The sequence below is a fragment of the Colletotrichum higginsianum genome, chromosome 4, assembly GCF_001672515.1.
Source record: "Colletotrichum higginsianum IMI 349063 chromosome 4, whole genome shotgun sequence".
Taxonomy (NCBI): domain Eukaryota; kingdom Fungi; phylum Ascomycota; class Sordariomycetes; order Glomerellales; family Glomerellaceae; genus Colletotrichum; species Colletotrichum higginsianum.
Window position 1 is genome coordinate 5,214,089 of NC_030957.1, and position 26,534 is coordinate 5,240,622.

The 26,534-nt window shown below is 54.8% G+C and overlaps 11 protein-coding genes across 11 annotated transcripts; 6 read left to right on the forward strand and 5 right to left on the reverse strand.

Annotated features, from left to right (window-relative positions):
- Positions 1–1,213: 1,213 nt before the first annotated feature.
- Positions 1,214–3,027, forward strand: CH63R_06910 (Beta-lactamase; the record flags this gene model as incomplete). The annotated part of the gene is made up of 3 exons (XM_018301885.1): positions 1,214–1,721; positions 1,777–1,896; positions 1,952–3,027. 3 exons carry the CDS (start codon positions 1,214–1,216, stop codon positions 3,025–3,027), a joined length of 1,704 nt encoding a protein of 567 aa, XP_018159735.1.
- A 440-nt stretch (positions 3,028–3,467) lies between these two features.
- Positions 3,468–10,989, reverse strand: CH63R_06911 (FAT domain-containing protein; the record flags this gene model as incomplete). The annotated part of the gene is made up of 4 exons (XM_018301886.1): positions 3,468–3,926; positions 3,994–10,700; positions 10,786–10,853; positions 10,925–10,989. The coding sequence occupies 4 exons, from the start codon at positions 10,987–10,989 to the stop codon at positions 3,468–3,470; spliced, it is 7,299 nt and encodes a 2,432-aa protein (XP_018159736.1).
- Positions 10,990–11,926: 937 nt separating this feature from the next.
- Positions 11,927–12,772, forward strand: CH63R_06912 (Duf602 domain-containing protein; the record flags this gene model as incomplete). The annotated part of the gene is made up of 1 exon (XM_018301887.1): positions 11,927–12,772. One exon carries the CDS (start codon positions 11,927–11,929, stop codon positions 12,770–12,772), a length of 846 nt encoding a protein of 281 aa, XP_018159737.1.
- A 297-nt stretch (positions 12,773–13,069) lies between these two features.
- CH63R_06913 (Glucosidase II beta subunit-like protein) lies at positions 13,070–14,986 on the reverse strand (the record flags this gene model as incomplete). The annotated part of the gene is made up of 3 exons (XM_018301888.1): positions 13,070–13,719; positions 13,769–14,713; positions 14,890–14,986. 3 exons carry the CDS (start codon positions 14,984–14,986, stop codon positions 13,070–13,072), a joined length of 1,692 nt encoding a protein of 563 aa, XP_018159738.1.
- A 627-nt stretch (positions 14,987–15,613) lies between these two features.
- Positions 15,614–16,741, forward strand: CH63R_06914 (uncharacterized protein; the record flags this gene model as incomplete). Its single annotated transcript, XM_018301889.1, has 1 exon — positions 15,614–16,741. One exon carries the CDS (start codon positions 15,614–15,616, stop codon positions 16,739–16,741), a length of 1,128 nt encoding a protein of 375 aa, XP_018159739.1.
- Positions 16,742–17,236: 495 nt separating this feature from the next.
- On the forward strand, positions 17,237–18,376 carry CH63R_06915 (GrpB domain protein; the record flags this gene model as incomplete). Its single annotated transcript, XM_018301890.1, has 4 exons — positions 17,237–17,305; positions 17,377–17,589; positions 17,731–18,207; positions 18,278–18,376. The coding sequence occupies 4 exons, from the start codon at positions 17,237–17,239 to the stop codon at positions 18,374–18,376; spliced, it is 858 nt and encodes a 285-aa protein (XP_018159740.1).
- A 320-nt stretch (positions 18,377–18,696) lies between these two features.
- Positions 18,697–19,305, forward strand: CH63R_06916 (GrpB domain protein; the record flags this gene model as incomplete). The annotated part of the gene is made up of 1 exon (XM_018301891.1): positions 18,697–19,305. One exon carries the CDS (start codon positions 18,697–18,699, stop codon positions 19,303–19,305), a length of 609 nt encoding a protein of 202 aa, XP_018159741.1.
- Positions 19,306–19,798: 493 nt separating this feature from the next.
- Positions 19,799–21,103, reverse strand: CH63R_06917 (Oxidoreductase; the record flags this gene model as incomplete). Its single annotated transcript, XM_018301892.1, has 1 exon — positions 19,799–21,103. One exon carries the CDS (start codon positions 21,101–21,103, stop codon positions 19,799–19,801), a length of 1,305 nt encoding a protein of 434 aa, XP_018159742.1.
- Positions 21,104–22,405: 1,302 nt separating this feature from the next.
- Positions 22,406–23,369, forward strand: CH63R_06918 (uncharacterized protein; the record flags this gene model as incomplete). The annotated part of the gene is made up of 3 exons (XM_018301893.1): positions 22,406–22,493; positions 22,561–22,741; positions 22,853–23,369. 3 exons carry the CDS (start codon positions 22,406–22,408, stop codon positions 23,367–23,369), a joined length of 786 nt encoding a protein of 261 aa, XP_018159743.1.
- A 258-nt stretch (positions 23,370–23,627) lies between these two features.
- On the reverse strand, positions 23,628–24,432 carry CH63R_06919 (uncharacterized protein; the record flags this gene model as incomplete). The annotated part of the gene is made up of 2 exons (XM_018301894.1): positions 23,628–24,147; positions 24,224–24,432. The coding sequence occupies 2 exons, from the start codon at positions 24,430–24,432 to the stop codon at positions 23,628–23,630; spliced, it is 729 nt and encodes a 242-aa protein (XP_018159744.1).
- A 54-nt stretch (positions 24,433–24,486) lies between these two features.
- On the reverse strand, positions 24,487–24,666 carry CH63R_06920 (uncharacterized protein; the record flags this gene model as incomplete). Its single annotated transcript, XM_018301895.1, has 1 exon — positions 24,487–24,666. The coding sequence occupies one exon, from the start codon at positions 24,664–24,666 to the stop codon at positions 24,487–24,489; it is 180 nt and encodes a 59-aa protein (XP_018159745.1).
- Positions 24,667–26,534: the final 1,868 nt, after the last annotated feature.

The following is a 26,534-nucleotide window of genomic DNA, read 5'->3' on the forward strand; positions in this document are numbered from 1 at the left end:
AGTATGAACAATCCTTTGTGCGCCAGAGTCTACGCGTCAGTGGTAGAGCGAGGGTGGTGGAAGAAAGAATGTCTCTGCCTGGAGGGAAGGAGGAGGGCAACAACGTGGACGCCGTGGGCGCGCGAATTCTCTCTCAGCCCTGTCACTGCCCAGTTTGACGTCTCATCGTGGGCTGCACACTGCATGTGAGGTGAGCATTAGCGATGGAGCGATGGAGCCCGGATTCCCTGGCTTGGTGCGAAGGAAGTGGCTCAGTCCAAGACTCCCGGCCATGAGCATGAGACCCACTGTAATGGCTGTAAATTGCTAGTAATCACCTCCTGCGATTGGCTTTCCTGCTCGGACTGGACTTGCGAGCTGGCCAATCAATTAGCTCAAATAGATACCCAGGCTGAGCTCCACTTCGCCCCCATATCACCCCGATGTGGGTACTTCACCGGTCGGCCACTGGTACGTATCTCCGTATTGTTGGTTCGGGACACGCTGAATCCCCTCGCAAGAACCCCGATCCTGACATTTCGCCATGCCATCGTTGAGCAACGATCAGCCAAGACACGCTGCGACTAGCTTAATTATCATCGATACCTTCCGATTGGTCCATGTCCTCCAGGTCCGAACGGGCGGTTCACTCTGCCGACCTGCCAGGCTGACCTATTCACCATCAGCCTGAACGGATGCATAGCCGTGGAGATCGCCAGTTGTTCGAGTCCACGCTCCAAAGGCGGCTGAGCACCAAAAGACAAGATCCTAACCTTATTTCCGCCAGAACATGTTCCCCCCCCCTTTCCGAGTTTGTTGCCTTGGGGTGTAGCTCTTGAATTGCTTTCAGACACTAACCTGATTGGCGATATCGGACTTCTTGAGGCTCGAGTTCGGGCTTTCCCTTGGTTCCAGAGGGATGAAGCTTGTAGATCGGAGAGACTAATGAGGTTAATGCAACTTCCAAAGCCCCAATGTCACGTACACTCATGGCGAAGTTCCTTCGTCAATGTTGAAGTCCAGAAATAGCTCTGAGAAGTGCGTTCTGTCTTGCTTGGTGTGAGGTGACCAAAATCACGAATGATATAACAAGTCTTGGTGCCACCTGAAAATGTTGATAACTTGCAAGCCAGAGCCAAATAATCAGATATCTTCACAGGATATACGCAGATATTCGTCTCACTCACCGTTGATATCCTCCATCTTCCCTCCGTCACCTTTGGTCACCTTCAAAATGGTTTCCATAGCCATCCTCGCCCTTATGGCAATTTCTTGCCTTCAAGGCATTGAGGCCAATCCGTGCCCGCCATTGGGGCCGACTCTACCTTCCTCGAAGACCCCCAGCGACTCGACGGCCGTCAAACAAGCCATCGCCAAGATCCAAGAAGGCCTGGCCAACCGCACCTCTTCGCTCAAAGCCACCGCAATCTCCATAGGCGTCAAGTCCATCCACGAAAGCGTTCCCTTATTCGACTGGCACTTCACCCCTCTCATCGCCGACAATCGCAGCACCACAATTGTCGACATCGACACCGTCTACCGCGGCGGCAGCATCACCAAGCTCTTCACAACCCTTGCGGCTCTGCAGAGTACTCAAATCAAGGGGACTGACCCCGTGACGAAGTACCTCCCGCAACTCAAGGCCGAGGCCGCCAGGAACAAGGGCAAACTCAACTTCGTGCCGTGGGATAGCATCACCATCGAGGATCTGGCGTCTCACGTCTCGGGACTGGGAGGCGACAGTAAGTCTTCCTCCCTTGTTCATTACTTACCGTTCGCGCCTCTAACCAACATTAGTCGCCACTGATCTTGCCGTCTTCCCTGGAAACTGGGCAGCTTTGGGCCTCCCACCTGTCTCCAACTCTACAAAGCCTACCTGCTCCGGTCTCGGGGGCACAAAGCCCTGCACGGCGGATGGTATGCACCCTCAATCCCTTACTCCTCTGATTCCGTATCTCCTAACACTTCAAAGACCTCCTCAGTGGCCTCAACAAGAAACCACTCGTCTTCCTACCTCACACAACGCCAGTCTATTCCAACATCGGCCTCTCCCTGTTGTCCCTCGTCCTCGAGACCGCCACCAACAAGACCTACGAGTCTATCCTCACCGAGACTATCCTCAAGCCCCTCGGCCTCGCCAACACCTCCATCGCCGTCCCCGCCGACGACGCTTGGGGGTTCATTCCCAAGGGCGAAGTCACTTGGGGCGGCGACCTCGGCGTCTTCGCCTCCGCTGGCGGTATCTACACAAACACCCGAGACCTGCTGGCCTTTGGCGCCGCCATCCTCTCCTCCGACCTCGGCATCGACACGCGTTCTTGGTTGAAGCCCCGCGCCTTCACCTCTTCACGCGGATACTCCATTGGCGCCCCCTGGGAGATTTGGACGTCCTCGACGCTCCTCGACTCGGGAGTGCCTGTGTCCGCCTACACCAAGTCTGGCGACCTCGGCTTATACACCAACGTCCTCATCGTCGTGCCGGATTATGACCTCGTCATCTCTATTCTCACTGCGGGTGCAGAGGCGGCGGAATCCTCGCAGTTCCCCGCGCGAGTCATCTCCCCTGTGATAGAGACTCTCATCCCGGCCCTCGAGCAGGCAAACAAGGAGTACGCCGACGCGACCTTTGCTGGAACCTACATCGACGATGAGACGAACTCAACTCTCACCCTCTCCGTTGACGACGGGCCGGGCTTGTCGTTGACGAACTATACCGTCCGCGGCGTTAACGTGCTCGCCAACATACCCAATTACGGCTTGAGCCCCGGGCCTAAGACCTTCAACGTCAGTGGAAGGCTCTACCCGACGAACATTAGGGAGGGCGACCAGTGGTCGTGGCGGGCAGTCTACAAAAACCATGACGAGCCCGAAATCGACGACGAGCTTTTCTATCCCGACGGTGGATGCCAGACCTGGGGCCTCATCGACCGTAAGGCATACAACTACCTGGCTCTGGACGATTTCGTTGTCACCGCCGCCAAGGATGGATCAGCTACGAGCATCTCACCCCGGCCCTTTGGCGTCACTTTGACCAAGATTGAAAGTTGAAGTTGTTGACGGAGGTAGAAGTCCCGGGGGCCGACTCAATATCACGCAGCAGAGGCACTAGTAGGCATTGTTCGCGATTGTAACATCGTTTGGGAAAAGAACCTTTGAATTTTCTGTTTACCCAGACGCCTTGCCATGATGTCTCCACTACATAAAGTAAAGAAGGCCGCGTGCGACCTCTTAAAACAGACTCATCCCTCCCCTCCCCTGTGATCCATGATCTGGTATACATAGACAAAAGCAGAAGAAAAACCCTGGAAATACAGCCGAGGGAAGCTACTCACACATTGAAGAGAAATCCGCCCACGTGACGGCGGCCAGTCCACACAATCGAGGACCTTTTGTCTAAAACCTCCCAAGAGTTGCCCAGAACACACCATGTTCAACTAGCGATTCGGAAACCCCTCGCACTAGCTCTCTCCGATTGCACATTGCCTGATTTACCAGAAACTGCACCATCCTATGTAGTGCTGGCAGAGGTTTTCCAGCTTCGTCGCCTCCGTGATGAGCTTGTTGACCTGGTTAATGACATCGAGCTCCTCATTCGGCTTGAAGTCTTTGCCCGTCAACTTCTGAGAGACACGGTCCAAAACCTCGACAGCCCGCGCGTTCTGGATCTCGGTGGGGTCTTGCCCGTGGTTACCGTTGACAACACTGCCATCGTGAGCCATTGAAGAGTTTGTCCTCGACCGAGAGCGTGCGACAGGTCCTCCGGGCATGGCAGGATCGCCTGCGGCGAGTAGTTCGGAGGGTGCTATATCCGAGTCGAGAACCGAAGGGCGACGGGCTCGGGCGGCCTGCGGACCAGCAAGGGCTGTCTCGCGTTCGGATCGGAAGTTCGGTCCCGTCGGGCTGGCCGCATTCGTAAGGCGCCAGGTCAGAAGAGGATCGTGAATGAACTGTAGCAAGGAGATGGATCAGCACGACAACACAGCTTCGAATGGGACATTGAGGGAGGGAACTTACCGCTTCCAAAACGGCCATGACACTGTCCTTGTTGTCTCTCAGCACTCTCATGACGTGCTCGCAGGTGATGCGGAAGCTGCCCTCAATATTGCTCACTTCCATGGCGTAGGTGAGCATGCGGGTGAGTCGGAACGGCACACGCTCTGGGTACTTCTCGCGTTTCATAGCCACTTCGAAGCAGTCGCCAAAGTCGATGTGGATGATCTTGCCCGTCACACGGTCGAGCATGAGGTTCGACGGGTGACGATCGCCGAGACCAAGGATGTACCCAACCATCGACATGACGCCCAAGGAGCGCGTGTAATTGGTGCGGCGTTCCAACCAAGCCTCGGAGCTCTTGCTCTTGAGCCACAGTACACGATAGAGATCCTGACCCGTCGTGTTGTCAAGTGCATAACCAAAGACTTCCACTTTCTGCATGAGGGTGAGGTTGTCGTAGTCGGGAGCCATCTGGAGCATGATGCGATGCTCAATATTAAGGAGGATCTTTCTGCTCTCACGGTATTCCCTAATCAGAACGTGCAGAGTGTCGCTGTTGGGTACCCAGCCCAACAGACCCGAGTTTTGGGAGAGCGGGATCGCCGGGTACCGCTGGATGTTGAGGTGTCGCTTGTAGCATTCCGAATCATTGGACAGCAAGGTGTTGCACAGACCGAACAACTGCATAACTCGTTCGTCCTGGCGGATATCCTCATGGCCCTTGAGCAAGAAGGCGTATGATACACCGTCGCTGCCGCTGATATTGAGCTTGCGAGGCCGCTGTTTACTGTTGATAACGGTGAACGTGCCCTCAAATTCCATGATGCGGACAATCGGTTGGCCACTGCGGTAGGTTCCGGGCACGGCGAGGTCGAGGTCTTTGGCAGCCAGCAGCTTCGGCGAGCAGTAGGGCAGCTCAAGAGTAGTGAGCTGAGGTAGCTGTCGCGAGATGCGGCGGAAGACCTGGTAGTATAGATCCCATGCCTGGTTGAGGTCGTTGACATCTCTGCTGGCCTCGTACTGGCGGCACCATTCGCGGGCCTCGGTGAGGTCTCTTCCAAAGGCTTGGGTGAAGGAGATCTCGCGCAGAGTCTCCGGGCCTCGCTCGAGCTGGTCGTGGAGTGGTTCGAGAGTCGCGAACATGCCCTCAATGTTGTGGTCGCCAAAGTAAAGTCGCGAGGCTTCCTCGAGGCCCTCGTGCCATTGCTCGTGCCAAAGCACCGCGACCCTGATAAGTTCGTGGCTGACAACATCGGCTTGCGAAACGAGATTGGCGCTGTGTTGACGCATACTATCCATAATCTGAGCAGCGGATCTCGATCGGCGAGAGTTTTGCGACGACTTCATGGCGACGGTCAACGGGTAGACAAGGGCCTGCGGATGGGCTCTACCGACATCCGCCAGGAGGCTGTGAATTGACTGCTGTACGCGACGTGTCGGCTGGTTGATCCGGGCGATGAGCTGGGGAATGACCTCCAGCCAGGTGTCGACGCTGACGTTGGTGAAGCCCTCTGTGACGGCCGCGTTCACGTCGGCACTGGCGCCATGCGTGAACCACAGCGTCAGCAGCCGAAGCGTGTCCTGCAGAGAGCTGCCGGCGGACAGCGCGATAGACTTGAAGAAGCCCCGGACAGCCGGCACAACGTGCTCGATCACCATGTGGTCGGTCCTTTCACCTCTGGTCGACAGCGCCTGCACGATCTCGAAGTTGGCCAGAGCCCACGCGTGCCAGGCCTTGTACCAACGCGGGTTGTACTTGGTGGCTTGTGAATACGACGTCAGAATGTCCTGGACGTGCTCGTACTGCCAGTTCTCCTTATTCAGGGCGATGTGCCATTCGCCCTGGCGCAGGTAGCACTTGGCCAGGAGGACGGTCTGGTCGTACAAGGCCTTTTGCGTCTGAGGGTTCATGAGGCTAGGGTCAATCTGGTGGGGGAAGCCGTATTCGCTCGACAAGTCCATGCCGTTTGGAGCCTGCGACGTGAGATGAGCCTTGGTCGCCTCGTACCGGTGCGCCGAGTCGTTGGTGAACTTGCGGAGGCAGTAGAGCGTCCTCTCGGAGATCCCAGACGTGCGAAACGCTGGCTGCTGGCCGACCTCCCACTCGTACTTGAGCATGGCGTAGATGACCTGGGAGGGAATGTTTCGCGGCACGGCGGCGTTCGGCTGCTGCCTCTCGTTCCAGTAAGGAATTAAGGTCTCCAGAGGGGTTTGCTCGACACCGATGAGCTGCTTCAGCGACTTCTCGGCAAGGCCCATGCGACCCGACTTGCGACACAAGTTGGCAAACTTGATCCACATGTGCATGTTTTCCGTCGGGCTGATAACCAGGTGGCGGAGACGCAGCATCCGCTGCCACACCTCAACATTTCTCTGGCAGCCCTTGAGCCTCGTCTCCCAGGTGCGTCTCATCGTGGCCTTCTTCTTGTCGTCCGTCTGCTTGTAGACGATGAGCTCTTCCAGCTCGGCCAGCATCTGGACTCTAACCACGACTTGGTAGGCTCGGTTGTACGACTCACTAACCAGTGCACTGAGCTCCGTGTCGAGGCCTTCCCGAGCTTGCTGCACGCAGTTGACAGCCTCCCTAAACTGGTTGCGGTGCAGAGCGAGGATGGCGCCAAAGAATGACCGGTCAGTCGAGTAGCGCTTCATGGACTGCAGATAGTTGTCCATTGAATCCCACTTGCTGAGGCCCCATGCAGCCGCGGTTGCCAGGGGCGCAATCAGACGTTGGACGTCGGGCGACGAGTTGGCCCACGTGTTGCCAGCGATGCCGGCCAAAGCCTCCCACTCGCCAAGGGCGTGCAGGCATCGCATCTTGCCCATGATGATCTCGACAGGCACGGGCTTGTCGTCGGGGACCTCCATTTCGCGTTTTGTGTAAAAGGCGAGCGCCTCCTCCCATCTCTCCAGCTTCTCGAACCACGTCTCTCTAAGTTGGATTCCCTCTTTGTAAAGCTGTGCCTTGCGGAGAATCCCGATGGCTGCGTCGGACTGCTGGAGTTGGTTGTTGATCACGATAAGAGCTTCAACCGCCCCGCTGCTCTGGTCCTGCAGGAACTCGAGCTCCTTGTAGTGTAGGGCCTTGGCGTAGGCGTGGCAACGAGCCGCTTCCCGGCCGAGAACCCTAATGTCGATAGGCAAGGCTTTGTCGTCGTGTTCCATAAACTCGGCGAGGTTGAGCAGGAGGCCAAGCAGATCGGGGGGCACGTTCTCGGACTTGATGGCGCTCTCAATATTTTGGATCAGCTCGTCCTGGAACTGTTCGTAGAGCTCGCTCCAGCAAGACACGAACGCCGAGTTGAACAGCTCGCGCGCAAGTGGCAAGTAGGAGCTGGCGAGGGCAGCGCAGGCGCGAAGCGCATGGTTGGGCGACTCGGTGAGCAGGGTCGTGGAGAACCTACGAAGCCATTCCTGCCAATCCTCCTTGGTTGACTTACCCTTCGTATCCCACGCCTGCTTGAGGTGGATAGCGTTCATCTCAAGCTTCTTCGCGCCGAGGTCCGCGAACGCTGCTTGATCATCGACACGATCCACAAACCGGTCGCCGCTACCGAGGTCTTGCGGGAGCACCTCCCCTTTCTGGAGCTTGGTGACAAGCAAGTCGTAGTTCTGGTGCTGGATCTGATGTTGTGCGAGGACCTTGTTGACAGTGCCCATGAAGTGTAGATAATCCTTGCCGAGCTGCTGGATCAAGGCGCAAAGAGTGTCCAGAGCCGCAACGCGTAGAGTGATATCTCCGCTGCCCAGGATACGAGTGAGGGGGTGGATGATCTTGGCAGCGTAGTCGTTCAAATTGACCTGATACGTAATCTTGCCAATTGTCTCGATCGCTTGCTTCCTCAACGGAGAGGGCTGGCCTTGCTTCTCAAACGTCCTGACAATAACAGGAATGATCAAGTGCATGTACTCCTCGGCACTTGATCCAAAGACGAGAAACGCGTGGAGGACCTTCTCGGAAGGGGTTCGTCGCGTGGTGGTGTCTTTTTCAAGCACGCCTAGCATCAGTGGCAGCAAGCCTGCGAGATAGATCTTGAACTCGCCCTCGAGGGACCGCGAGATGGCCTCCACCAGGTTCATGATGGTGGACTGAAGGGTGCTTGTGGTGTTCCAAAACTCCTGGCAAATCTCGACAATCTCGGGCAGGAAGTTGCGAATGTGCTGTCTGACGATGGACACAAGAGTGGCCAGTTGGCTAAAGTACGAATCGAGACGCGTCTTGTCTGCTGCGCGAATAACACCAAGGAAGGCCGGAATGATACGGTCGAGGAACGAGACACACTCCAGACCGAGAGTACGGAAGATGTTCATGATGGCCTCAATGACAGACGCGTGGTGGCTCGAAAGGGAGTTGTCCTTGAGGATCTGGAGAAGCGCGTTGATGACAACAGTCGGAAAATACTCCTTGCTGGATGGTGTGAGACCCGTCATCATGAGCGAGATATCCGTCATTTGCGTGCTCTCAACCCGGCGCTGAGCATCCGGGCGACGCTGCTCAACCTGCTGGTACTTGTAAGGGTCCAAAGCCCCCAGGATACCCATCAGCTTGATGGTCTCCTGTCGGAGAGGCCCGCGCTGCCCTTCAGTGCGGATGATGCCCTGGAGCAGCTCCAACAGCTGGGGATACTCCAGATAGGGCTCGATGACATATCCCGAGTTACTGGCCAGCTGACCCAGCGCATGGAGCGCCGCCTCGCGCTTGTTGTTCGAGCTCTGGTCTTGCAAGGCTTCGATGATCAGGGGCATCAACCTATCCTTGTATGGCAGCACCTCTTCGCCGCCGACGGTTGCCAACTCGCCGATGGCCCTCAAGATCGTTGCAGCCACAGCGGCACTAGGGTCGTTGGCCTTTGGAAGCAGAACTGACATCATGGGGTCGACGTAAGGCTTGACGAGTCCCTGGGCATTCTGTACCAAGAGACTGAGCAGCTTTGCGCTTTCCTCCTTGTTCCTCGCGACATCAGAGAACTCAAGCTCAGTCAGTAGCTGGATGAGAGTCTTGCGCAGAGAGGGGATGACGTATGCCGGGTTGTATCTGGCAAGCCGACCGATGATAGAGATCGCAACCTCCCTGATGGCAAACACCTCGTCATTGAGAGCAAAAAACAGAGTACGAATGTTCTCTGCCTTGGCCAGATGTCGATCGAAACGCTCGTCGAGGGCAGCAAGGACTGTCCGTCTAATATTCGGCTCAGGGTCCGATACGCCCACTGTGAGAAGTCTTTCAATGACATCGCCAACAACCTGGAGCGCGTGGTAGCTTGTCTGATTGACAATGGGGTCGCGCACATAGAGCTGGCAGCAGGTAAGAGCAGCTGCCTCTCTTGTCTCTGGGTCTTCATCCTCAACGTACTTCACAGCAACGTCACGGACAAACTCGTTGAGAACGTGGCCTGTGAAATCAAAGCTTCCAAGTGTGTTGAGAGCAAGCTTGACTTCAGCTTTGCGGTGCTCGTAGGCCAAAGGGTCTTTGGAGTCCTTCGGTACAGCTGGCACGGCTTGAAGGGTGTTTGGATGGGGGGCTCCCAGGGGCTTGAAAGGCTCTCCACAAAGGACCATGCTGAGCATATCGAGCAATCGGTTCTGGATCGTATCCTTGGCCGGCGGGATATAAAAGGCCATATCGACGAGGGCCTGGGTCAGTTTTGGCGTCAGGTCGCACTCGAAAATGGGGTCGAGGAGAGCCTCCATGTATTTGCTTAAGGTCTGGCCAACAGCAACAGCGAGGCGACTTATGCACTCGAAGACTGCATCGACCGGGCCTCTTTTGCGAGCAGCCAGACTCAGCCCTTCCCTGACGTGGGTCATAACACCATCGAGGTACGGGGCGATGGCACTCTTGACCGAATTCGCAATATTGCCAATAGCAAGGAACGCGTCGTTTCTCTCCTTATCCTTCTTCAGCATACCAGAAAGGTAGACCATGAACTTGTGGAGGTAACTTCGATCAAATTCGGCGGGAGAGTAGCTCGCGAGGTCGGGGATGAGGAGGACGACTGTCTTCCGAATAGTGACGTCGCGGTGGTCCTTGTACCGCAAGACGATTTCGCACGCTTCAGGGTAGTGGTCCTGCATGAACATGCCGCCCTGCTCGAGGAGCTCCTTGAGCATGAGAAGCGAGGCGTGGATGTACTCGACGGTGCCGTGCTGCAGCCCGCGCAAAAGTTCGGCGTATGCCTTCTCCATCCATGTCTGCTTCAGTTCCTGGTCTCGCTCTCTAATGATCCGGAAACATGCGGCGACGGTCTCTGCGGAGGTGGCGCGAATAAGGTGACGGTTGTCTCTCAGGCTGTTCCAGATAAGGTCGAGAACCAGACCGACATAGTTGTACATTAGAGTGGGCGCCTGTCTCGCCAGCTCGCGCAGGACGAGGGCTGCGCTATAGCGGCGCTCCTCTACTCGTTCGCTCTGCAGCCATTCGAGGGCCATCTGGGTTTCGGACTCGACCAGCTCGCTTATCATAGAACCGCCTGGTCGGCACATCTTGCCCAAGGCGATGGCAGCGGCCTGCATGGGGTTGATGTCTTTGCCGCGTAGAATGGTCTTGAGGTTCTGGTTGAAACGGGCAAACATCTTGGTGGACTGCTCCGAGACTTCGATGTCGACCAGGGCGTCAAGGGCGTAGACGCCGCCCAGACGTTCGGAGGAGTCATTCCCGTGGGAGATGAGCTGTGTGATTTTGTTGTTTACGTGACCATATATGGTGTTGAACTGTTCGAGGGGGAGGTCTGCGTAAACGACATGTCAGTAGGTTGTTGCGCAGACGGTCACAGGGAATAGACAGGGCCGAGGCCAAGAGAGGGATGGATTTACCTCGATGACAAACCAGCACCAGCTCTCTAAGCTGCAATGCCGCTCGCTTTCGAACATCGTCCGAGGTTCTAAAAGCAGATTAGGTGCTGCGCCAAAGGTCCGAAGCAAGATGGTGTTCGAAATGGAGGGGGCGGCCTACCGAGACCTCAGGTCCCTGACCAGGTTGTCTAGTCGCTCGAGAGCGATCTGCTGTTGGGTCGCCATGGCTCAGTGGCTGGCGCACCCGGGCGATCGAGAATTATAGTGAGAGGAACATCGACTGGCGGTAGGAGGGCTCGTCTGCGCTGTCGATATTTGTTTGGGTCGAGTGTGATTGGGAGGTGCTAAATGGTCGATTTTTTGGACTCGGGTATGAGCAGATGTCGCGCTGCCCTTGAACGCGAAAGGAGGGAGGTGATGCACTCGTTTTCGACCGCCTTTTGATGTTGATAGAGACGGTGATTCAGAACAAATCGGGGACGTGCTGCAGGAGGGGAAGGTGTGACGACGAAGAAGAAGAAGAAGAAGAAAAGTGTAGGACGAAATGGGCTTGAAGACAATGTGACGAGGCTGAATTGGATGGGGAAACCAGGAACCAGAGAGAGCAAGAGCAAGAGCAAGACCAGGTCTGCAGTGACGGAAAGTGCGACAGTGGATGGAATGGAGGGTCACCCGTGGGAGCAACGGCGCAAAAATGTGGGTGAGGTACGGATGTACACCGTGTCCGCACGGTCAGTTTTTGCTGCACTCAAGCAAGCACACCAATGTTGTCTCCAGGGTATTCACACTGTCCAGTCAAGTCTCCACTATGGCATGCGGTTCCTAACCCGAGGAGCTTCAGCCGCCACCGCCGCCAGTAGAGGGGACGCCTCGTTGCTGACCTCCCCTCCCGTCTGATGCTACCCCTGCAGCTCCTCATTCCTAACCGGCAAGCCCCTCCTTATCTTATCGGCAAGGTGGGTGACACTGTGACACTCAAACACGGGGATTTCTTGCGTCGCATCGCATCTCAACAACACTTCCGATTAATTCAGACCAAAAACGTTGACCCATCACGGTTCCATTCACGACACTCAGCCAGTCCACTTTTCTTAGGATTTAGACGCCATTACTATAGACACCATTTCGACTCCGGACTCTACCTTCTCCTTTATCGCGAGCCATGGGTAACGACGGAGGATCCATTCCCAAACGCCGCGAGCTCGTCAAAGAAGCTGCCCGCGCTCTCAGCGTCAGCGAACTGAAAGCAAACGCCCTAGAGTCCCTCGGCCACGCCTGGAACAACGACCCTATTACGAGTCAGCCCCTCGACAGGGACAATGTTGTCTCCGACTGGCGCGGGCGCCTCTACAACTACGAGTCCATCCTTCAAGGCCTGATGCCCTCCGACGACAACACCGAGTCGTCTCCACCGTCCAACCCCGATTCCCAAGAGCTCACACTTGCGGCCACCGGCATCAAGTCGCTCCGCGACATCGTCAGGCTCAAGTTCCACCGATACACCCCGCCCGGCACCAAGAAGGACATCTGGGCCTGCCCCATTTCCCTCAAGGAGTTGGGTCCTTCCGTCAAAGCGGTCTACATTGTGCCTTGTGGCCATGTGTTTGCCGAAATTGCCATCAAGGAAATCCAGGAGTTGAGGTGTCCCGAGTGTAGCGAAGAGTTTACAAGCGAGAATGCGGTGCCGATCCTGCCAACCGAGGAAAGCGATCTCAAGAAGCTGGTGCAGAGGATGGATGATTTGAAGGCCGCGGGACTCGCACACAGCCTCAAGAAGGACAAGAAGGACAAGAAAAAGAAGCGCAAGGCCGATGAGGGGATTCAAGAGGGCGATAAGGCAGGTAAGAAGAGAGCGACAGAAGATGCCGTTGCCCCAAAGGCTGCCAAAGAAGCATCCGGGAGGATCAGCGGCATCAACAATGCCTTGGCCGCGTCATTAACAGCCAAGGTAATGGCTGAGCAGGAGGAGCTCAGCAAGCGGAGGAAGATGGCGTCGTCGAGGGGTTGACCAGTAATGTCAACGTCGATTCCAGCCTCGGCCCTGGCAGCCAACTGTAAAATAGTAACTATTCCAAATGATACCCTAGATCCTCGTACCAACGGGATTCCCAAATGACGGGCACCTCGGGCATTTTGTGAGCAGCAAAATTGAAAGCGCGAAATACGACGTTATTGCGATTCTTAATGCAAGCCTTTCTACTTGGTTCTACCTGGCCCAAGTCAGACGACCCTTACGCCAGTCTAAGCAGACCCCAGATGCCAATTCTTTGTGCACGCCCCATGCATATCTTTGTTCCATGTTCCTCTACAACTCATCCTTGCCCTTGGCCTTGGGAGGCTCAAGCAGCTCGTCGCAGGCGGCGGGTGTACCGACCTCCATCTTGTAGACGCACTTCTCCGACTCCGAGACCTTCCAGAGCTCCTCCGTCTCGCTGCAGGCGAGCCAGACGTCGGTGCGTCTCTGCGGGCCATTCCAGCAACCCTGGCCGTTCTCGTAGCGAAGGACCATACGGAGGCCCTGGCCAAGGCTCTTGCCGTCGATGCGCTCCTCGTCGTCTGCCATCTCCTTGTCGATACGGACGAAGTTGCCCATGTTGGTGTTGCCGCCGCCCTTCTTAGACTTCTGGTTGGTCTTATCCATCCAGCAAAGCTCGTACTCGTACTCGCCGAGCTCGGTGCTGACGCACTTGTTCTTCAGCACACGGAAGATATCGTCGATACCGTAATCCTTCTCAAGGTCCTTCTCCTCGGCCTCCAGCTGGCGCTTCTTGTCCAACAGATCGCTGTTGGCCGAGTTGAAGGCCTCGCGGGCAGCCTTGACGAGGCGAGACTCGGCGCCGGCTTGGTTGTTATCAGCGATAAGGCCGTTCTCGATCATCCACACCCGTAGGGAGAGGAGCTTTCCATGGACGAACTCGCGGACTGCGTCAGGGAGGTAGGCCTCGAAGTTGTAGACTGCGATTGGTTAGTCAGGCGCGCAAGAACGATCCAGGGGCTCACATACGGATGTCGGTGTCGGAGACCTCGTCCTCCTCGAACTCCTTCCAGTTGATGCCCGAGGTCTCGGAGTCCTCGACAAGGACCTCCTTGATATCGGCCTCCAGGCCATCGGGAAGTGCCTCGTTGGCGAGGTTGGCGGCGTAGTCCTCCCAGCCCTTGACGGCGCGCTTGACACCCTCGTCGTTGAAGTTGGGGTTGTACTCCTCCTTGAAGCGGCTGAGAATGCCCTCGAGCTCCTTAACCTTGTTCTGGAGCTCGTCGCGGTGGGCAACGACGTCCTCGAGGGTCTCGCGAAGCTCGGTCACGCGAGTCTTAGCCAGGCTCAGCAAGGTGCCGAGCTTTCCACCAGAGCCCTCGCCCTTGACGACCTTGCCCTTCTCGGAACGCTCGATCTCGTGAAGCTTCTGTTCAAGCTCATCTTTACGGGTCTCGAGATCCTTGACTTCGTCCTTGAGGGTGTTGACCTTGGCCTCGACGCGGCGGCGAAGCTCGCGAGACTCCTTGGCCATCGTCTTGCGTCTCTTAGCCGCCTTGTCGATGGCGTCGGTGCGCGCGGCCTCGATGCGGCGGTACTCCTTGCCGATCTCGGCGCACTTGTTCTCGCACTTGACGCCTCCAACACCGCTGTACTCCTCGGTGCCGTCGCAGCAGACGTCGTAGTCGCAGTGGCCGTCGTTGACGAATGTGAAGGGGACGTAGGCGCCGATGTGGCCGCCGTTGGCGCACCAGAAGCCAGGTAGGGCATTGGTGGTGTTGGTGGTACCAGTCAGGGAGCCGGCAAAGGGCTGCGGGGGGGAGAGGGGGTCGAGATAGGCACAGGCCGCAGTGCCGGGCTCATCGGAGCCATCGGGGCAGTCGCAGGAGTTGTCGTTGACTTGCTTGATGCTAAGCTTCACCTCAGGGTGGCCGATGCAAGAGAAGGTCTCCTTGGCCTCGAAGAACTTGGCAACTGCAAAGAAATTGTGTTAGTGACAGATCGCAGACAGCAAAACAAAGACCGAGCTCAATTGGTCGCAAGTCAAGAGCAGCGACAACTCCAACAAAGAAAACAAACACCAATACCAGTCAGTGCAACATCGAACACCAAAGAAGCTCTTGTAGATAGGTAGGTAGGTAGGTACTCACATTCAGGGCCAACACCTCTCGGCAGGCTAGTGGCCGAGACAGGTGCAGCAGCACACAGGAAGGTGCCAACAAGCACCAAGCTGTAGCTTTGACGCATCTTGATGGGTGTTCAGAGGGTATGAACTCTCATCAACAGGTAGGGGCAGGGCGAGATTGGGGTTGTGGGATTTTGATGTGGTGGTGAAGCTGCCCAGATCCAATCCTGGAGTGGAAGTCTGAAGTATTGGAAAGGCGAGGTACGAAGAGAGGAAGGTCCAAGGTACCACTGTCCGTCCGTATTCGTGCTTCACTTCGTGGAACTTCCAGCTCACCCAAAACGCTTTAGGTGGGTATATGTTGACAGGGAAGTAGGAGCTGGCGACACTTAGGGGGTGGAGTCGGGCGGCTGGCGGCTGGCGGCTTCTGCATGGATCTGAGTCACGTGCCTATATCCCTGCTCTACCCACTGCTCCTCCTGCGTCTGAAAGGGTAGAGACGAATTGAGCTTCAGCATCCATCGAGGAGAGGAGCACAGGGCACTGAACAGGCGGGAAGACGTGAGGAGTACGGGTACAGTACGTACCTTACCCCTCCAAATCGCGGGGCAAACCACCTAATTTTTGCTACACTCAATTTCTTACTCCTTGGTTTGACCATCTTTGGAAATCGACATTGCAGCCGATTTTCTGTCAACGACAGCTGGGCAACAACTTCCCACCAGACGAGCGATCCGGTGACAACCAACATGGCTTCTCCAGCCGCCGGAACTACGCCCGTGGCGCTGAATGCGCTGACCGACACGACCGTGACCCTCATCCAACAGCTCGAGACTGTGCTCTTGGCTATCAACGGCGGCAAAGACACTCCTCAGCAGACCGATACCTCCTCCGTCGACACCTTCCCCCTGGCCCGTGATTCCGCCTCGCTGATTAAGGCGCACTCAACCAAGATTTCTGTCCTCATCATCAACGAGCCCTTCACGCCCTCTGCTATTATCAAAGTCCTACGCGAGCTCGTCAGCGGGCCGATTCCCGGTGTCGCCACAGCCGCCCAGGCATGCGACGCGGAACGCTACACCTCGACTGTCCGGAAAGATCTGTCATGGAAATGCTACACTGTATTGAAGGAGCTCAGGGGGCTGGTGGAAAAGATCCCTAGGGATGGCAAGATTCTTTCGGCGGCGCAAAAGTCGGGCTCCGCGGGAGCTGCGGGCAAGGGCAGCATGGCCTCCACGGGTGTCATCTGGTCCGCCTGCGATGATTTGATGCGGTTCTCCAACGGCGGCGTTAGCGGATGCTTTATCAAGAGAGTCGAGGAGTTTAGAGCGACGTTGAAGGATGTCATGGAGGAACTCAAGGAGTGGGGCGAGGAGGAACCCGACGACGACGATGACGATGACGACAACGACACGGACGGCTTGGATCACGACTCTGCGCTGGGTTCCATGATGCCTTCGACCCAAGAGATGATTGACGATATGATGTCTGGTCAAGGAACGATCCCTCGCAACGACCCCGACAATATCCGCAATCGCCTCGAGTCTTGCCTGAAGCGCCTGAGGCTGACCACGCTTCTCTACCAAGCCATCGTAAAGAGACGGTTGAAGACTCTTCCCTCGCTTCCTGCTGAGAACTCCAATGTTCCTAAGCGGCTCGACGAGGCGATGCGCATTCTCAGGAAGTTGCCTCACATGTTTGACGAGCTCGCTGGCGCATTTTACGAGCTGTCACCTGACGAGATTGACCGGGTCATGGATCTCTGCTTCAACGAGATCGTTGCCCTTTCTGAGTTGCTGAAGTCACCATGGGCCGGGGAGAAAGACGAGTTTTCCGAGTGGGCGGTGAAGTTCCAAGCCGAGATCAAGAAGGGCTGAACACCTCATATCAGCCCGCCCACGAGCATGGGTTCACATCGTATTTAGATGCACACGGGAGCTACGGCGACCTTGCCTCCCCTGACCCCACCACTCCCCATCCGCCACATCCACGCGGCTACGAGTTGCATCCCGACCTGCAGACGTCCGGCCGAAGAGCAAGGAACATGCTCATTTCGCCCTGCGCCATGACCGAGTCGAGGCAGTGAATGGTCAGTCGACGCTAGGCTAGCCGACGGGTGGTGGTCGCAAGGCTACTGGGTCTGAGACATGGTGACTTGGGAGTCTTTGAGGGGCACCATCACCTGTTGGAGGGTGTGGGGGGGACGTCGCGGTCACGGGTAGGCGGCCAGTCAGTCATCTGCTTCTTTGTGTAGATTTCGCACATGGCCTGTCTGCCAGCTGCCTGCTAAATTGAAACAATGTATATATTGAGCGGGTTTGCCTGTACGGCTAAAGATTCCCGTATCTCAAGAAACGAAAATGCAGAGCAAAATGGATACGGAAAAGGGAGTCACCGATGTTGCCGGAGTGCCCAAGAGCGACCGCGGCCTGAGAATTGCAGTACGATTGAATCACACCCCATGGCCCATTACGTTCGCATGCACTTACTTACGTGCCGTACGTATAAACAGATCATTGCTGTAACCATCAGCAGCAAGCTCGCCCACATTGCCACCGGCATCCTGACACTCCCATACAACCGCTTCTACCAGCAAAACACGTTGCTGCCCATTTTGGCCATCGCGAAAGCCGTGGAGGATCGCGAGAATGACGAGGAGATATCAGCCCAACTCAAGCGATGGAGGGATCGGAAGCTGAGCGAGTTCCAGCTCGTGCAAGTTGCTGTAGGTTCCAACGCTTTTATCACAAATCTCACTCTCTCTTTCTCTTTCTCTCTCTCTCTGTCTCTCTGTCTCTCTGTCTCTGTCTCCCACTCTCTCATTCCTACTCCAGGTTGTTCACTGACCCTGTCGTGCCATCCGTAGAGCACCTTGATTTCGGCCGCCGTCATCGGCTGCTTCTCTTGGCCGCCGCCCGACTCGCTGCACTGGCTCAGCCCGGCTTTCTGGCACGCCAGCATCTCCTTCTCGCTCTTCTCCATCCTCCTCGCCGCCTCGGAACAGTTCATCTTCCAAACGCTCCACCGGTCGCCGAAGCCGCGCAACGTCGACAAGGAGCTCGCCATGATCCTCTACATCCGCCGCAGCAGGAAGGTCGAGCCCGTGCACTCGCCGCTCGAGGAGCTGCCGCCCATCCCGCAGATCCGCGCCATCAAGATCAAGGAGAAGGGCGGCTGGTTCCCCAAGGAGATGCCGCTCGTCGAGCTGCGGTGGAACATGATCTTCACGTGGCAGGCGCCCATGATGCTGATGGCGTACTCGGCGATTTGCTTCCTTGGCGGGTTGACGGTCTACGTCTGCGCGCCGTTGTATGACGGGCAGGGATGGGTTGGAGCAAGCAAGGTGCGTGTTGTACAATTCCTCCCCCTCCCCCTTGATTGAGGGTATTCTGAATCTCTGCTGACTCGGCCAGGCGGCCATATTCTACCTCGTTAGCTTCTTCTTTTGCGGAGTCACCTTTGTCTGGTGCGCATTCTGGGCATATCGTTTTGTTGATCTCGGGGACCCCTAGATCGAAATGGCATTCTATGGTTTGCAAGGATCATATACCTAATAACTCACGGAACCAGCCAGCTGCAGGCACATGCATTGTACTCATTGCTAGCCACAGCTTGGCCGAATGACTCACGCCGGTAGCAGTAGACGGACGCAGCTTGGTCGGCGACGACCTCGGGTTCATAACCACAAAGAAGGCCTGGATTTTGTTTCCAAAAACTCTGTACACGAATAGACTCCATCTAGAATCAACTCTGCTCAGCACTGAACTCTTCTTCGTGTCGAGCCGGTCCCCACAAGCTGAAATTATTGGCCCTCGACGATCTCATTGGGATCATGTCTTGCTCCATAGAAGACATCCTCGAGCACTATGAATTCGACCCTTCAATCATTCAACGTATCTCCACGCGCAAGTTCAAGCCTGCGTTATCCATTGAGCCACCAGACCCCGCGTGGCCGGCCCAATTTGAGGAGATCCGGACTCGCATCAATGACGCCCTCGGCCCAGTCGCTCTGGCCGTGACCCATGTAGGCTCGACTTCAGTGCCGAACCTGCCGGCCAAGGCCGTCATTGACGTCGATGTCACCGTTTCAGATCCCTCGGACGAAGACGCCTACGCGCCCGCGCTGGAGAAGGCGGGGTTCCAGTTCCTTGTTCGCGAGCCGGAGTGGCATGAGCACCGCTTCTTCGCCATGCACGAGCCGTACAACTGCAACTTACACGTTTTCAAGAAGGGGACCGCGGAGCTGGTGAGACATGTGATCATGAAGGAGTGGCTTATCGCCCATGATGACGACAGGGAGTTGTATGCAAGGACCAAGATGGAGGCTGCGCAAGTTAGCAATTCACTTGGGGAAACTGTCATGGATTACAACCTGAGGAAGGAGAAGGTCATTCGCGAGATTCTTGAGCGGGCATTCAAGGCAAAAGGGTACCTAAAGTGAAGTCGGAGCATCTGGGGAGCCATGTTGAATGCTGAAATGCGACCTCAACTGCCTCAATCCATGTCTAGCCAAATCGGACGTCTCACTTCTCCGCAATTTCAGTCACTCTAGTCCATTCGGTGAAGGAAATACCGTGGAAATTGGAAGATGTCATCACCTTGATGCTCCAGGGTCTCCAACTTGCAGTCGTGCTTAGCTCAGTATCTTGTAGGCCAAGTGAGTAGATGCGGTGGGATCCTGTCTCAGCACTACACAACACTCATTGATTAACTGATGTGACCGTTTCGGTGGATAATCCAGGCCAATTTTTTAAGCCGTGTACATACAAGTAAATATGAAAACATTCAACGACTGCTGAGTCGTGTTAAGACGTAGAGGCCCTCGACGGACAACTGGATAAGAGAAGCGGGTGACCTCGAATTCGGAAAAACGCTATAGCCCAGAGCTCGCAACCATTCATAGCCGCATCAATCTGTTGCCTATTCCTTGTACCTCACTTCGTTCCCTTCTGTGTTTCTTTACCTTTCTCATAAGAGAGCCCAGGATAATCGGGGAGCTTCCAGCCTTCGACATCGTCCGATTGGAGCCTCTGAAGAATCTTGTCGATCCTCAGCGCCGTCACCAACCACAAAATCTTGTACAAGATGGTGATGATCCATTGAGAGTTGGGGTAGAGCTTGGACGGCTTTATCGAAATGTTCTGGACCGATTTCGTCAATGCTAGGATTTGCTCGTTGAAGGCCTCGAGGGCACCCGGCACTCCATCGGCCGCCTTGCCCGAAGACGCCGAGCAGTGCTTCGAGATCTCCCCCGCCAGGACGTACGCCCCGACGAACGCGCAGGTTGTTCCGCGGCCGGTGAGAGGGCTCGGTGCGTATCCCGCATCGCCCACGAGCACCACGCGATTGTTGTAGCACTTGTCCATTCGGATCTGCCCAACGTGCACGCTGTAGAAGTTGTTCGATACGCCATCGTCCTGTAGAGCGTCGATGAAGCGATCCGACTGCCACCCAGCGCCCCTGAAAAGCTCCGACCAAACCTGTTTCTGCTGGTTCGTGTCACGGCTGTTCTCGGCGTCTGTGAGCAGCTTCTCGGTCTTCTCGTCAGTTGGGCAGACGGCAAGGTAAGCCTGGGTCGTATCCGGGTTGTCGTTTCTCGTCATCATCATTCGTTTCCCAAGGAAGATGCAGACAGTGGCGTAATTGGTGTCCGTCTTCCACCTCGGGATGGTATAAAACGCCATGTGCATACCGAGAGAGTAAAATGGATCCTTCGCGCCGGTACCGAGCATCAGCCTTCGTGTCTTGGAACTCTGGCCGTCTGCTCCGACGAGGAGGTCGAAAGTGTCCTTGGTGCCGTCTGACAGATGAGCCGTGACCGAGTCCGAGTCCTGCTCGAAAGACTCAATGGTGGTGCCAAAGATGTACTTGACGCCAAGTTCTTTGGTCTTTTGGAAAAGGATCCCGACAAGGTCACCGCGCATGATCTCGAACTCGGACGTAAACGACTGCCTGCCGATGCCCGTCTTATTTGCTTCAAAAGTCGCTTGCGGATTTCCTTTCCTGTCGACAAAAGTGATGCCGGCCTCGTTGACACCTTTATCGCGGATCAAGTGCTCCAGGCCCATGCGGCGGATCACTTCGACTCCCTGGCCGCGAATGTCGATTTGCTGGCCTTGGACTCGCAAGCTAGAAGACCGCTCGAGGATGGTCACGTCGTGGCCGAGTTTCGATAACCAGAATGCAAGGGCCGGCCCGCCGACGCCCCCGCCCGAGATGAGAACTTTGAGAGAAGACATGTGTGCTAAGACGTATGCAAGAGGGGGAAAATACTGGGATAAGATTGTGTGGAACTTTTTTTTTGGCGACTGTGCTTCGATTTGCCTTGGTGTGCGCCTTGACTGATTGCTGCCATTCTTCCCCGAGGTCTGCTGCACTAAAAGGCTATCTATAAGATTGGAGAGAACCCAGCCGATGGCGTCGCGGTCAACAAGCTCGGTGCTGCGTCTGGTCCGTAGTCCGACATCCCGTTCGGGTTTTACGAGAAAAGACCCCAGAGTCTAGACTATTCGTGACGTCAACACTCGGGGCATAATTACGCCTTAGTGGCCGCACCGGTCAGCACATGGTCATACAAGCCTGTCCCGACCGAGTCAAGCGACTGCTCCGTCTGACAGCTCGAGAAGAGATGGTGTTTCACGCGTCGGACTATTGGAAATGTGGGCAGGCTCGGTGCTGCTATGTCCGTCGGCTGCCGGACGTTGCTTCGGGTGTGACTGAAGAGATGCTGACGTTTTTGTGTAACTCTTTTCCAATGAAGCGATGCTTCTTTATGGCGATACAGAGTTGGAATCAGCACAGAAGCGTTTGGCAGTTTTCAAGCACTACCACTTAGGTAGGTAATGGCCACAGAATGGCTGCATATACAAGACAAGCCATGAGGGTCTCAATGATGTTAACATCTGGCTGAGACGACTGCCTAGCCTTCACTGCTTCACAGCCCAACACACTTAACTTGTTCAATTAGGATACGTTTAACCTAAGTGTCAGAGTGGGCAAATTTGCTTTCAACTTTGTTAATATTGAGACTTCTCTAACCTCCAGCTAACTCCAGTAATGCTATCACTTGAGGGAAATGCTGCTGGAACGATAAATCCAATAATATAACTTACTTCAAATACTGTCAAACATGCATGATATTACCTGTTTACCCTTGAAGTGAGGATGAGAAAGTGATTGTTGTCTTTGGAGAATATGGCTCTACTTGGCTCTTGCCAGTCTTGATGTTGGTGTTGACTGTTGAATACCTGTAATCTGGCGCTTCAAGCGATTAGCAATTTCTCACTTCACCTGCAGTTTCGTCTACCTTGATCCTGCAGGAACGTACCTTCCCTAAAAATCTCTTTGCCCATGGGATTCTCCTGCTTTCTTTTTCTTTTCCATTTCAGTGGGGTTCAGAAGCCTTCACAGCTTTCCACCAAGTGGCACTGATTTCTTCTCAACTCTTCCACCTTCAAGCTCTGTGCCAGCAATTCCACTTCACAAACACTTTTCGTACTCAGCCAGAACCAAACAGATTCTCCATCACAGCCTCAAGAAAGATGGAGAGTGAAGCTGAGATGGTGGACGGCTTTGTTGTGGTCGGCAACGCCAAGATGGTCGTCGATACTAACGCCGTTGCCAACTTCAGTCAGCCATCTCCTCCTGACACCACTCACTAGCTTGACAAACAGCAGACTGACAGATATTTTTCTAGTGGCCAACGATCATGAGAGTGCTACCAGCGGGATTCGCAAAATCATTTTTCAGAAACTTGGCAGTATGAGGTTCCTGAATGAGAAAGTCGCCAAGCAGAACGCCACCATGATCAAGCACAATGAAAAGCTGCTTAAAAAGAACGACAAGGTCATTCATGCTATTGAGCGCCTTCTAATCTTGTGAGTGGTCACCTTCCTTCCTTTGTCATGCTTTTGTCTCTTTTTTTTCTTTTCCTATTGCCCTTCTTTTGTCAAGTGGAACGACCCAGACTGACGTGTTCCATGCTGCAGGGATGCCGATGATCTGGGCCCCGAGATTGACCAAGTCAAGGGTGACATGGAAGATACTGCTCTCTCTTGCGCCGCTCTTAATGTCGTCATGGAGCACCTGAAATGGGACTCTGATGTCTTCCAGGATTTCTTCATGGACTACATCATTGAGAAGGGCACAGAGCTGAACGCCATCGTCCCATATACGTACGACTGTGAGGAGGGTGCCCTCCATTTCCGCGAGTATGTGCTTTCTAAGGGCTTTGAGCCTGAGCAGACTGTGACGGAGTGGGAGGCTTCTTCCCTCTACAGAGCCTTCACTCAGCTAAACACACGTCACTGTGCGCGACTGTACATGAGCTTCGTCTTCCAAGCCCTTGACGACTACGTCTGGTCCAACGACAATTACCAGAACAACGGCTTGGACAATTGCCAGGGAAATGATCAGGACGGCACCCAGGGCTATGATGATCAGGGCAATGGCTTGGGTGACGTCTCCCAGGCTGACTGCGTTTGCAAACACTCAAAGGCTTGGTAAGGTCACATTGGAGATATGAATCGAAGGATGATTCTATAGCTTGTGATTTGGCTCTAATGAAGAGTTTTTCCCGGGCTGGCGTTTTACGAGTTTTGGTCCTAAGGGTCCGTGGGAACAATTTAGACAAAAGCTCCAAAATGATAAGCTACAAAACAACACAAGGCTTACGAACGATTTCCTCTTTACAGGAGTGATATGGATCTAGACTGAACCCCAAGAAAACAAGTCCCTCAGTCAAATATAGAAACACAGTGCCTTTCAAACAATACAGGCAATAAGTGCAACAAGTAAAGCCAAGCTAATTCCCTGAGTAGCTGCCCCAGATGTCGGTACCATGCTCGGGGTTGTTGTCGCAGTTGGGTTTGATCCAGTCATGGTGGCGTTTGTCTCGACTCCTGTTGCATTCTTGGGCGCAATTGCTGGTTGGTAGTTGGCGCATGTAGCATTAGGGGAGATGGGACAGCTGTCTTCAATGCAGATGGCCTGCAATTGAGGGCCCTGCTCTGGGATGGCTGTAGTAGCAGGGCTACAGCGCAGGCCAAAGAGCTGGTTCAGCGCCATGCCGACGGCCTCGAGGTCGTTCTGGGCTACACCAAAGGAAGCACCGGCAAGGGCAACCTGCTGGATGAAGTATCCCAGCTCGTTCTCGTCAAGATCCATGAATTTATGAACCTCATACATGGACGCAAAGCCGGCGTACCGGGGGAATCCGGTCATCCCATACTGGGAGCAGCCGAGAAGAGCACCGAAGAATTGGTAAAGGTGGGTAAGAAGAAAGCTTCAAGCGAGAGTGGAATAGTCAGTTTTGCATCTGGCCGAAGACTCTCAAGTAATACACAGCCGGAAAAACTCACTATTGCTTGGACTTGTCGTCGTTCGCAGGCATGTTCTTCATCAAAGGTGCCGCGCCGCCGCCGTCCAGGAAGTTGACGGATACGCCAGAGCTGCCACCCCTGTTTGAGGAGGCAAGCTGGCCGTTGAAGTAAGGGAGGAGGTTAACTTCTGCGCCGTTGTACGTGCCTGATGCCAGAATTCCGGGCACCTTCACTCCAACGTTGGGCATCGTGTCTAGTTTGGGTAGGATTAGTCGAGTTTTTGACACATTTTCCGAGGGAATCTAACAGTTCCCAATAACAACAGTGTTGACCAAAAGATTGAGTAGGGTGTATTGGTTCTCGGCCGTGTTGTTCTTCAGCAATGCTGTCGTGTAGTAGTCGCAGATGGATGTGTCAGTCGGACGCTGAGCAACGGCAACACCGACTCCGGCCATGACGGCGGCAATTATCTTGTAGTACATTTTTTGAGGCACTTTAGCAGGGACTTGAATACTGCTAATAAGTATGGTGAAGGAATAGCAGCTAAGGTGTCGTTTTCTTCATATCGAGAGCAATGCTCGGCATATAAATACTATAAGGGCTGGGTCAAGTTTCTCGGATAACCACTCGCCCAAACAAGGTCATCTGCAGTCTAACAGCGCATGTCTTCATTTGCTGTCAGTCAAAGATGGATGAACGTTTGCCAGCTCATGCCGAAATGGAAATGATTGCCTCGTCAAGCCTTGGCACTAGCTGCTCCCTAAGAGTTCAAAGCTACTGAAATGCCAGGCACTAGCGTCGGGACTGCCCTGATCCGGGGAAAGCGATATCCAAATTGGGGTAATGACTTGTCTTTTTTTTTTTTTTTTCAAATACCTTCCGTGCTATTGGTTGGTAGAGGCCGTTGAAGGCCCGGATGGGGGAGTTTCCGGATAGTCTAAGTCGATGATCCGAATCCCGGGGACTGTGAGCGTCGCGACAGCTCCAGGTCGTTGCCTTGTTCATTGGCTCATACTCCCGGAATCTCTCCACGGCAAGTCTACAACCCAACTCAAAGTAAGGACAGGTTTTGTCGGCCCTGAGGTTGTCCCGTTCCAGTTGGACTCTGCACTCGGATCATAACTTTGCCGGCACCTGTCATTTGACTTGATCGGTGAGAGGCCATTAGCAGCGAACTGGACAAAGGGAGTCCCGTTGGACGGATGGGCTTCGTTCCGTGTGCTTGTGGTATGAGGCCCTAGCAAGAAAGAATTGTTTAGTGGGAGCCCAAAGCCGGATTTATTCCCCATTATCGAAAGCCCTAGTGCCCACGCTGCCACCGGATGCTGTTCCCTTTTACTTCTGTGGCCTGAGAGGTGAGCTCTCATGTCCGGGGCCTTCTCAGCCCAAGGTGACATCATCGATTCAGTGTTGTTAAACGTCTGTTCGGTATCGATGTAAGCCGTTGCAACCCGTGTTCCGCGATCACCCTTGAGCCACTGGGCATGCCGGTTCATCTGACACTGCAGTATAGCTGGACAGGTGCTTCATCAATGAAAGCGACAACCCGTTGAAGAATGGGCCATGAAGCTCGACGCAAGAAACGGCTCCTTTTCTGCTGATTTCAGTTCTTGCCGAAACAACTCTGATAGGGCGAGAAGAAATACTGCTGACTTTTGGGGTAGGGACTCGGGTTCATGAATTAAGACCAGTAGGGTGGATCAGGAGCCATGGAGTAGAAATTCCTATTGGCACCAAAAGGGCCATCGAAGACGACCCAAGCCGTAGACATAGCCCGTAAATATACGATCGAAGAAAAGAGATCCCGAATCGTCCTTACGCACCGGCGAGTGACCCATTAGGTTGTCAAGGTCAGGCGTCGGCGAGCTGTGGCTAGTGGCAAGCTCTCCGCGCCGAGGCTGTGCAGGTCGAATGGCACGTCCTATACATGTACTTCGGCTGTTCATCTCTCTTGGTCATAGGAGTTACACTTCTCGGACTTCACAGACGAAAAGCCAAAAGGGTGTGTATGCAATGCACATGCTTCAAGGGCAGGCTGAAATTGCCATCACATAGTCCTCGAACGGGAATACACTCGACCACCAGCAAGGCTCGAAATTACTACCTACGTGACCACAAGGAAAGGCCTCGATAACCCAGCCTGCTTTCGCAAGATAGAAGAGCATTGCCACGAAGAGCGGTCGCGGATGGGTAGTACACGTTGATCTTTCCTTCTCCGCAGACATCAAACGGATCAACGTCAACATTTCCCAGGTACGGATGAAAAGAAGCCACCAAAGGCTACATGCCAGACAGACCGGGGGGGATTCATGGTGCAGCTTGGCGCTACGCTGCCAAGAGCGCCCAGTTG